Here is a 10,951-nt window from a genome sequence, read left to right as displayed (position 1 = left end):
GCAAAGGTGAAACACAAAGAATCTTTCTTAAGTTTTTATTTAGAAAATCAAATTTAACGGGGTCACATTGATCATTAAGAGTACACAGGTTTTAGGTAAAAATTTTCTATGGTGTTTGAACTGTTGACTATGTTGTGTACCCATCACCCAGAGTCAGGTCATTTTCCATTACTGAGTATTTGTTCCTCCTTAGTCTCCTCCCTCCACCCACTCCCCACCTCCTTCTTCCCCTGGAAACCACTTCACTTTTCTCTATCTCCATGAGGCTCCATTTTATATTGCACCTGTGTGTGAAATCACCCAGTTCTGAGCTTTTTCTGACTTACTTATTTCACTCAGCGTAATATGCTCAGGGTCCATCCATGTTGTCCTAAATGGCAATGTGTCATCATTTCTTATGGCTGAGTGGTGTTCCAGTGTCTATATGGACCACATCTTCTTTATCCAGTCCTCTCTCGATGGGCAATTTGGTTGTTTCCATGTCTGCGTCACTGTGAATAATGCTGGGATGAACATGGTGGTGTGTGTGTCTTCGTGTACCCATTTTTTCAGTTTTTCTGGGTAGATACCCAGTAGAGGGATTTCTGGGTCATATGGTCAACTCTTAATTTTGTGAGGAACCACCATTCTTTCTTCCATAGTGGCTGTACCAGTCTACATTCCCACCAGCAGGGAGTGAGGGTTCCTTCTTCTCCACAGCCTCTCCCACACCTGTTACCTGTCTTGTTGACAACAGCCAATCTAATAGGTGTGAGGAGGTATCTCATTGTAGTTTTGATTTGCATTTCTCTCAGAGCTAGTGAAGATGACCATCGTTTCATATATCCGTTGGCCGACAGAAAATGGGTCCCCTCCGTGTTCAAGGCCCTGTTCTGTGCTGGGAGCTGAGGGAGACACCGGGCAGCCCCGCTGAGCAGCAGAAAGGGGAGCAGGTCTTCCTTCCTCAGCGCTGTGACCACACGGGGGCGCCCCACGCAGCTCCCCAACGCTGACTGCGCGCTGGGAGGGTCTGGGCCGCAGTGGGTCAGGGGCAGCTGACCTGAGGCTGGGCCTTCCTGGGGATTAAGAGGCGTCCAGGCGTCCTGGGCTCCGCAGGTGTCAGGGTCAGGGACGGGCAGGGACTGAGGGGGAGCAGCGCTCCGGGCCCTGCGCCGTCTCCGAGGTGCCCCCTGCCCACTGCGACCCCGCTCTCCAGCCCCGTGATGAGGACACGACTCCCGGGAAACTGGAAAGAAACGTTTCTTCTGCTCTGTGTTTACAGCGCTCCTTCTCCATGTGCAACAGTAACAGCACTTGTGTGAGATTCTCTCAGGAAGGACACACGGAAAACGGTCACGCGCTCATCCCTGGCGGGACCCCTGGGAGCCCGGGGCTGCGCAGGGAGGGACACGTCCCGTTTCAACTCCTGGAAAGTCTGCAGTGACCTTTGCAAAATGTGTTACATTTGCAAGACCCTTTCCAGTCCGGCCCAGGGGACACAGCGGTGGCCGTGTGAGGGGCCCAGACCCAGGACCCCAGTGTTCCTCCCGCACAGGCGCCCAGGGTGCTCACACCTCGAAGACTACACTCTGTCCCGGGGCTGAGGACCTGTCACCAGGCAGCACCTCCCTCCCTGACCGTCTCCCCAGGTCCTCCTGAGGGGCCTCCCTGCCCTGTCCTGCCCAGGTCACCTCATCCTCCCTCTCCCCACGCTGCTGGACTTTTGTTCACACCCAGGTCACTAGCACACTTTACACTGTATCTATTTGTTTACTGTCTGTCCCTTCCTGAGACCGTAAGCTCTGTGAGGACAGGGACAGGGATGTGATGTCCACAGCTGCATTTCCACTGGCCTGAAATGTCCCGTTGTTGTGTGTTCAGTGAGTGAATGAGAGAGTGCACTCAGACTGCCACACTCACGGCTGCACATGGACACACCAAGTGTGTATCACACTGACATGCTCACACACAGAGACACACACACAAATGCACTCACATAGAGAGACATACAGACATCCTCACACACATACTAACAGGCTTATACACATTGACATGCTCAAAACACAGACACATACAGACACACACACAGACATGCTCACACACACAGACACGCTGACATCCTCACAGAGATGCTTAAAGCCTAATTTTTATTCAACACGATGTTGTGAATGTTTCCCATGTTATTATACATCATTACTTAAAATTCTCCAAGTTACTGTGATATATTTCAAACATACCTAAAGTTTAAAAGCACTTAATTTAATCACAATAATATTGTGAAAGAACTAGATTTAATTACTTAACATTTTGCTTTTTTTATATATGTAATGTATTTCTATAATTTTTGTTAAAATTTTTGAAAATAACCTGCTAACATCATAACCTTTACCCCTAAACATTCCAGTATTCATCTCTTAAAAAATAACATTATCCTTCAAATACTATCATTAGTACGAAGAAAACAATTCTAATTCCCTAACAGTATAAAGTGTCAAAGTCACACAAAGTCCTCTGTGTCATCCCCCCAGAGCCTCTCACGTGGAGAAGAGGAGCGCTCAGGGCCTTGTGCCGTCTCTGAGTGTCCACCCCTCCCGGCCACAACTTTCTCTGTCCCCTTGATGCTAACACCACGTAAACTGAGAAGTAGAAACATTTCTTTCACTTCCTATTTCTCAGTTTTTTTAAACTCAGATATTTTAATGAAATTATCTCTTATTGGAAACAACATCTTAATGTCTACATAACCGTCCACAGTGTGGACATGCACATGGAGGCTCTGGGGCTAAAAGCACAGCCCCAGCCCTGGCCAGTTGGCTCAGTGGTAGAGCGTTGGCCTGGCGTGCAGAAGTCCCAGGTTCGATTCCCGGCCAGGGCACACAGGAGAAGCGCCCATCTGCTTCTCCACCCCTCCCCCTCTCCTTCCTCTCTGTCTCTCTCTTCCCCTCCCGCAGCCAAGGCTCCATTGGAGCAAAGATGGCCCAGGCGCTGGGGATGGCTCCTTGGCCTCTGCCCCAGGCGCTAGAGTGGCTCTGGTCGCGACAGAGCATCACCCCCTGGTGGGCAGAGCATCGCCCCCTGGTGGCGTGCTGGGTGGATCCCAGTTGGGCGCATGTGGGAGTCTGTCTGACTGTCTCTCCCCGTTTCCAGCTTCAGAAAAATACAAAAAAAAAAAAAAAAAAAAAAGCACAGCCCCCTGAGCCTTCTGTCTTCTCATCAGGACAGAAGTGGTCCTTCTGTCAGGGTCGCACCTGGTGCCCCAGAAGTCACACCTTCAACAGAACATGTCACACTGAGACCTGCTGTGGGCACAGTCCCCTCCCTCAGGGTTAGGAGTGAACTCCTGTACATTCTCTAAGACCTTTCTGTCCTCCAACACTCCACCCTACAATCAGGGGGTTAAGAGCTGTCCACACACTGGAACTCACAATGACCACCCCAAACCTCCTCATTCCCACCGACAGAGCCCAAGTGAGAGCCCCAGACCCCTGCCCCTCCCACCTCCCTCTCTCACACTCACCACCATCTGCTCTGAATCCACCAGGACTGACCTCACTCTCTCCTTTTCTCTGCCTGACCCTGTCACTCCTGATCCCCCAAACATCCTGCACGCTCATCTCCACAGGCTCTGTGTACCCCTACTCTGTCTCCCCTCTCACCCCCTCCCCAGCTCCTGAAACCTTCCCACTGTGTCCCCCGGAGGTCTCAGCCCAGGATCAGCCAAATCCACACAGTCCTCCCAGGATGTTCCTGCACCTGCAGCTCTGACAGGGACCTGGGTCTCCCTGAGGACACAGCTCCCTCTGAAGTCCTGTCATGGGGGTGTCTCCCCTCCCACAGACCTTGTGTCCTGGGCCTGTAGGTGGGTGGGGCCCTTCTCCTCAACTGCTTTGACTTTTCCCTCCCTACTCCCTAACATCCCCTAATCCATCATCAGATCAGAGCCCCCACTCCCCTCACTCTAGGTAATCCCTGGGGACCCACAGGCCATCACCTCATTTCTTTTAGCTCCTGGCTCACTGTCACCCTCCCCAGAGTGCTATGTCCTTGACCTGAGTAATTTCAACATAATCAGATGTGGAAGGATGAACAGTGGTACCCAAAGATGTCCAGCCCAAATCCTTGCAGCCTGTGGACAGGCTTCCTTACATGGCAAAGGGACTTGGTGATGTAATAAAGGTTAAGGACCTTAGGACAGGGAGACCATCCTGGATCACCTGGCTGGGCCCAATCATGTCACATAAACCTAAAAGCAGAGAGGTTTCTCTGGCTGGAGTCAGAGATGCTGCAGGAGAGATGAGGGTGAGGGGAGACAGAGAGGTTCCACGTGGGGGAAGGATTGTGTATGCTGTGGGGGCCACGTCCCAGGACTGAAGACATCCTCTGGGAGCTCAGGGTGGCTCCAGCTGACACCCAGCAAGGAAACAGGGATTCAGTATCACATCTGCAAGAATCTAAGTTCAGACAACACAGTGAGTGAGCTTGGCAGTGGATTCTTCCAGAGCCCCGGTGAGGACATGTCGGATGTGTAACCTGCACAACCATGAAATAATAAAGAGTTGCTGTTTAAAGCCACTCAGTTTGTGGTCACTTTACAGCAGGAACAGAACACACACAGCAGAGGTGCTCAGTCCCTGGCTCCTTACTTCCCTGAGCTCCTCTCCTCCATGACCTTCTGCTCTGCTCTTCCTGGGCCTCCTCCCTTGTCATCCCCTAGACTTGTCATTGCCAATAACCCAGCCCTCCCACAGTCTCCACGCCATGCTTCCCACGCTCTGCCCTCCATCTCCCTACTCACCCCGCAGGGCGGCCTCAGCTCTGGAAACACTGGTGTGATTATTTGATCACAGGTTGTAATGAAATATCAGCAAACCATTCATCATACATGTGCCTGTTTCCCAGGCCTGAGACCACCCTATACTACATCACCTCCCACAGTCCTTTGAGCCCACTGGGATCCCAGGTTATTATCCTACCATCTAGTCACCATCCCTCACCCCTCAATGTCCTCTACTCCCTCCTCACTCATCTTTAATTCCATGAGACAGCATTTCAATCCCTCCCTTTAATCTCCCTTACCTTGTCACCCTTGCTTGGAAAACTACACAGCCAGGAAATTCTAGCTCTGCCCTCCCTGCACCTGCCCCGTGCAGCTACAGGAGGCTAGAGACAACACAGACACGTCGATGCTGTCACGTTAACATCAGACCCAGATCACAAGGGGGTCCACACTGCAGCCCACAATCATCCTGTCCCTGCACGGCTCCCTCAGTCTCCCCCATCCCCTGCTCAAACATCCACTCTCCTTCCCCATCTCATTACTGCCAGTGACCTTGTTTCCTGCTTCACTGAGGAAACTGGACACATTAGAACAGGGGTCTCAAACTCAACTCAGCATGTGGGCCGCAGAGCAAGATCACAGCCGTTTGGCGGGCCGCACTAGGTCTACAAAAGGCAACTGTTACGCAACACTTTTCTCACTGCAGTTGAAAACAAAAAAAAAATCAGTACAAGGACAATCGTACACGCAGTTTACTCAGTGTCACAAAATGACCAGAAACTGTAGTTCGCATCACAACTGCTGTTAATTAAGCTAATATCTAGCTAGGATGCTAGAGAAATGAAAAATACAAGTAGGCCCCTAGGCTTACTTAATTTTATCCAAAATATTTTGAACTTCGTGGATTAGTCTGCGGGCCGCACAAAATTGTTCGGCGGGCCGCGAGTTTGAGACCCCTGCATTAGAAGATGATTGTGCCTGATCAGCGATGGTGCAGTTGACAGTTCATCGAACTGGGACGTGGAGAACCCTGGTTCGAGACCCTAAAGTAATCAGCTTGAGCACAGATTCATCTGTCTTAAGCAAAACTCACCAGCTTGGACTCAAGGTTGCTGGATTGAGCAAGGGGTTACTCGGTCTGCTGTAGCCCCGGTCAAAGCACATATGAGAAAGCAATCAATGAACAACTAATGTGCCGCAACAAAAACTTTATGCTTCTCATCTCTCTCCCTTCCTGTCTCTCTGTCTCTGTCTCTGTCTCTGTCTCTCTCTCTCTCTCTTCCTCTCCTCTCTTTCTCTCTTTGTCAAAAAAAAAAAAGAAGAAGACTATTGTTACAGATTTCCAACACTGTCTGCTTGGAGACTTCACCACAGGTGAGCTGTCCACACTCCCAGCCAGAGCCGTCCCTCTGCTGGTGCTCGAGGCTTCACCCTTTCTCGTCTATGTTAAGGTGCTGGTCCAGGAGTTATTCACTATTTTCTCCTCATTCTTTCCTCCACTAGGTCACATGGTAGCATGAGAATGCACACCCAGACCTCAGCCTGAGGGAGCATAACTGACCGATGGCCCCGCTGCCGTGCTCTCTAATCTGCTGCCCCATTTGCTCTGGGATCTCGCTTCTCACAGGCCCCTTCCCATCAATGATTGAGAACAGCAGGGATACTGAGGCAGGACCATTGCTCCTCTGAGAGTTAACTTATGATCCAGGCTCCCTGACACCCTCTGTGAACTTTCCTTGCTCTGTCCTGGGTCTGGGACGCCTCCAGCCAACCTCCCTTCTCTCTCTCCATCATTTGGATGACCACTTTGAGCACTTGTAACTTCGAGGATGTACATGCTCCTGTTGAAATGCACAGTGACACACGGCTTCCCTGGGCTTCTCTGTATTGAGGTGGGTGGGGGGGGAGTCACAGACAAACTCAGGGCTACGGAATGAAGATCATTTCACAATGTAACAATCCCGAGTCACAGACACACTGTGTGGAAAGTAGAATTCAGGAGCTTTGTGAGTCTGACCGCAGTGCTGGTTAGACACATTTCTGGACCAAGGAGCCAAAATCACTTCTTTACAGATCAGCTTCCTGATGTTCAGGGTTCCCGAGACTGTGCTCCCCACTGGGGTTCACAGACAACAGGGAGACTGGTCTCTGAGGATCTCCATCCCGTGTTTTCAGACACAGCTCCTCCAGGGTTAAGAGAAACCCCTGTCCCTCCACCTCCATTCCCTGGGCAAGGTTACTCTCTGGCATCAAGTACCCTGGGTGAGTTTTGTTCTAGAAGAGTCCAGGGGGAGAGATAAGTGGTGGGAGGCAGGGAGTCCATTTTAAGGGTATGGATTCTGGAAAGAGAAGAAGAGTAAAGGACGAGCCCAGCCTGGGGGTCTCTCCTTGGTGTCTTCACACAGCCCCTGGGCCAGGACTCAGAAAGACAGGTGACAGAAAGCTTCCTGCACAGGAGGTGGGGTCAGGGCACAGTTTCGGGTCCCCAGGCCTGGCTCTTGGTTTCTTTGCCCGAAGGCAGAGTCTGGAGGAGACAGTGAGTGTCTGGGAGTGGACATCTGCCAGAGGTCACTTCTCCCTCTCACAACCCGTTCGGATCCCTCTTTCCGGATACTCATGATGAGTCCCCAGATATCACTCCCATTGGGTGTCCAGTTTTTAGAGAAGCCAATCACCGTACCTGAGGTCCCCGGTTATAATGTCTCCGCTGACCAGGTGGACTCAGATTGTCCCCAAACTCTGAGTATTCTGGTCATGGGACCCCCATTTCTCCTGCTGCTGCTCCCGGGGGCCCTGGTCCTGACCCGGACCTGGGCGGGTGAGTGCAGGCCGGGTGGGAGCGGCCTCTTCTTGGAGGAGCGAGGGGACTCGAGAAGTGCTCAGGACCCGGGGAGAGCGTGTGTCCTCCGCCCGTGTCCTGACCCCTGCTCTGTTCTGGCCCCTTTTCCGTCTCCGGGGCTCGGGACCCGCACAAGGCGGTGATCACAGTTCTCATACCCTCCCCGTTCCCAGGTCCCCACGCCCTGAGATATTTCCTCACCGCCGTGTCCCGGCCCGGCCGCGGGGAGACCTGGTACATCGAAGTCGGCTACGTGGACGACACGCAGTTCTTGCGGTTCAACAGCGACGCCGCAAGCCCGAGGGCGGAGCCGCGGGCACCGTGGATGGAGCAGCCGTGGCTGGAGCAGGAGCACCCGCAGTATTGGGACCGCAAGACGCAAATCTTCAAGGACCACGCACAGCATTACCGAGGGAGCCTGAACGCCCTGCGCGGCTACTACAACCAGAGCGAGGACGGTGAGCCACGCGCGTGCGTCCCGGTCACGACCCCATCCCCACGGACGGGCACTGGTCGCCCGAGTGTCCTGGTCTGAGCTACACCGAGACCGCAAGACCTCCCACCTCACCCGGGAGGAGCCCGCGAGACTTTGACCCGGTTTCATTTACGGTTTAGCTTTAAATCCCCGCGGTCAGCGCGGGGGCGGGGCCGAGTGGGCGGGGCCGAGTGGGCGGGGTCAGGGTCTCACACCCTCCAGGCCAAGCTTGGCGGTGAAATGGACCGGGACGGGCGCTTCCTCCGCGGATACAGTCACGTCGCCTACGACGGTACCGACTACATCGCCCTGAACGAGGACCTGCGCTCCTGGACCGCGGCCGACGCAGTAGCTCAGATCACCCGGCGGGAGTTGGAGGAGATCGGTCAGGCGGAGCGCGTGAGGATCTACCTGCAGGGGGAGTGCGTGGAGTGGCTCCGCCTTTTCCTGGAAAAGGGGAAGGAGACGCTGCAGCGCGCAGGTACCAGGGCCGCGGGGCTCCCTCCTCTCCCCTCGGGCTGCGGCTCCTACACGGAGACAGGAAGTGGACCGGGGTCAGAACACCCTCCTTTGGGTCGGGACATTGAGTCCCCTGGGTTTTCAGATCTGGGACCAGAGATCGACTCCCCCTTCTCTCGGGGACAATTAGGTGCAGTCTCTGCGGGATGGAGGGGAGACCAACCCTGAAATAACCCATCAGGGGCTCCCCTTGAACCTGGCTGTGACCCTGGGACACATGGAAACTTTCTCCCTCAGACCTTGTTCTCTGTCCCCCACGCAGTATGTCTGAGGGCCGACCGGCTTTTCTGAGTAATTTAGTCTCCAGGCAGGTTGGAACCAGAAACGTATTTTCTCCCCTCAGGTCCTGTCTTCTACCCTGGAGTGTGTCCCTCCAACTCTAGAACTTTCCAAAGACAGAAGAGATCATCCCAGGTGCCTCTGTTCAGGCTGGTGTCTGGGTTTTGTACTCCCTCCCCCACCCCAACTGTCCTGTCCACTCTCAGGATGGTCACAGGAGTGCTGCTGGAGTGGCCCATGAGGGATAAAAAGTTCCTGCATTTCTCACCCTTCTCCTCAGACCCCCCAAAGGCACACATGACCCACCACCCCATCTCTGACCGTGAGGTCACCCTGAGGTGCTGGGCCCTGGGCTTCTACCCTGCGGAGATCACCCTGACCTGGCAGCGTGACGGGCAGGACCTGACCCAGGACATGGAGCTTGTGGAGACCAGGCCTGCGGGGGACGGGAGCTTCCAGAAGTGGGCGGCTGTGGTGGTGCCCCCTGGAGAGGAGCAGAGCTACACGTGCCATGTGCAGCACGAGGGGCTGCCCGAGCCCCTGACCCTGAGATGGGGTGAGGAGGGGACGTGGGCACAGAGCCTCTTAGGGAGCAGGGGCCTCTGGAGGACTTCAGCAGGGTCGGGGCTGCGACCTGCAGGTCAGGGCCCTGACCTTCCCTTCCCTTCCCAGAGCCTCCTCAGGCCACCATCCCCACTGTGGTCACCGTTGCTGTCCTGGTCCTCCTTGGAGCTGTGCTCGCTGGAGCTGTGGTGGGGGCTGTGATGTGGAGGAGGAGGCACTCAGGTAGGGAAGGGTGGGGTCTGAGTTTCTTGTCCCACAGGGGGTTTCAAGCCCAGGAAGAAGTGTGTCCACTTCATTAATGGGAAATACTGTTCCCACGCCTGTGCTTCCCCAGTCCGGGGCTGTTTGCTAACATTGACTGTTTAGTGAGGCACGTGTGAACATGAGGGACAGATTTATCACCTTGATGAGTCTGGTGATGAGGACCTGGTCCCCAACAGTCACAGGTCAGAGGAGAAGATCCTGCTGAGGACAGACCTCCTGGAGGGAGATTGTTTCAGTTCCCACACATGTATTTTCCTCAGGTTTCCTGATCCTGCCCTGGGTCTGCAGTCACAGTTCTGGAAACTTCTCTGGGGCCCAGGACTAGGGGTTCCTTTAGGACCTCATAGCTCTGCCTCCTCCCTGGTCTGTCACAGGCTGTTTTCTTCCTGCAGGTGGGAGAGGAGGGAGCTACGCTCAGGCTGCCAGTCAGTACAGAGAGGGTGACCCTGTGACCCTCTGTCAATGGAAATGGAAGCCATGGACCTCACCCCTCATAGTTCCTCCTTTATTCTCCTGTCCTGGGGGCTCTGACCATGTCCTGTTGTTCTATACCAGGCAGTGACAGTTCCCAGGGCTCTGATGTGTCTCTCAGGGTTTGTAAAAGTGAGATCCTGATGTGGGGAGGGGTTGGGGCAGAGGTGACAGGTCTGGGTAATAGGGCTTCTCTGGGACATTTTGAGCATGAGGGGAGGTATTGAGAATGTCACCAGTTACAATGACTGACCCGAGTTTGTTTGTGATTATGTTCTTCTTCAGCGTGAGACAGCTGCCTTGTTGGGGACTGAGTGACGAAAGATGCATCAAACACACACCCACCAACCCAATTTGTGACTTCAGGAACCTCTCACTTCTCTTTCTGCAAAGGGCAGTAGAACATGTCTGCATTCCTATCAGCATAATTGAGGAGGTGGGAGGCTGGCCCACCCCTGCCCCCAGGTCCCCTCCCCACACTTCCCTGTCCAGCAGAGGGGGGCTGGGCCCTCCCCATCCCTGTCTGTACTTTGTGGAGCACTGAGCTGCAGCTCCTTACTCCCTTATTGAAATAAGACTTTGGGTGGGAATTAGTTTTTTCACTTCTTGCTGTGGGGGTTGTTGGGTTAATTCGAGAAGAAGACCCTAAAGTTTGAGAGGAAATAAATGGAAGCACTGAGAACTTTCCAGAACCTGTGTGTTTGCTGTGCTGAGTCTGTTGCAGGGACAGGAGAGGCTGTGAGGACCAAGCGTGGTCGGTGCCTGTGCCCAGTCAGTGCTCAGT

At 53.8% G+C, this 10,951-nt stretch overlaps 1 protein-coding gene across 1 annotated transcript; it reads left to right on the top strand.

Moving 5' to 3' along the window:
• Window positions 1-7,462: 7,462 nt before the first annotated feature.
• Window positions 7,463-10,341, top strand: LOC136387152 (patr class I histocompatibility antigen, A-126 alpha chain-like; the record flags this gene model as incomplete). Its single annotated transcript, XM_066358205.1, has 7 exons — window positions 7,463-7,574; window positions 7,769-8,053; window positions 8,276-8,551; window positions 9,149-9,424; window positions 9,541-9,654; window positions 10,089-10,121; window positions 10,252-10,341. Coding segments are annotated over exons 1-7 (1,138 nt in total), but the record flags the coding sequence as incomplete, so codon positions are not given.
• Between the last annotated feature and the right edge of the window lie 610 nt (window positions 10,342-10,951).

Source organism: Saccopteryx leptura, unplaced genomic scaffold (genome assembly GCF_036850995.1).
Source record: "Saccopteryx leptura isolate mSacLep1 unplaced genomic scaffold, mSacLep1_pri_phased_curated manual_scaffold_161, whole genome shotgun sequence".
In the NCBI taxonomy this organism is placed as follows: Eukaryota; Metazoa; Chordata; class Mammalia; order Chiroptera; family Emballonuridae; genus Saccopteryx; species Saccopteryx leptura.
Note: the sequence above shows the minus strand (reverse complement) of the source record. Positions and strands in the feature narration are given on the sequence as shown.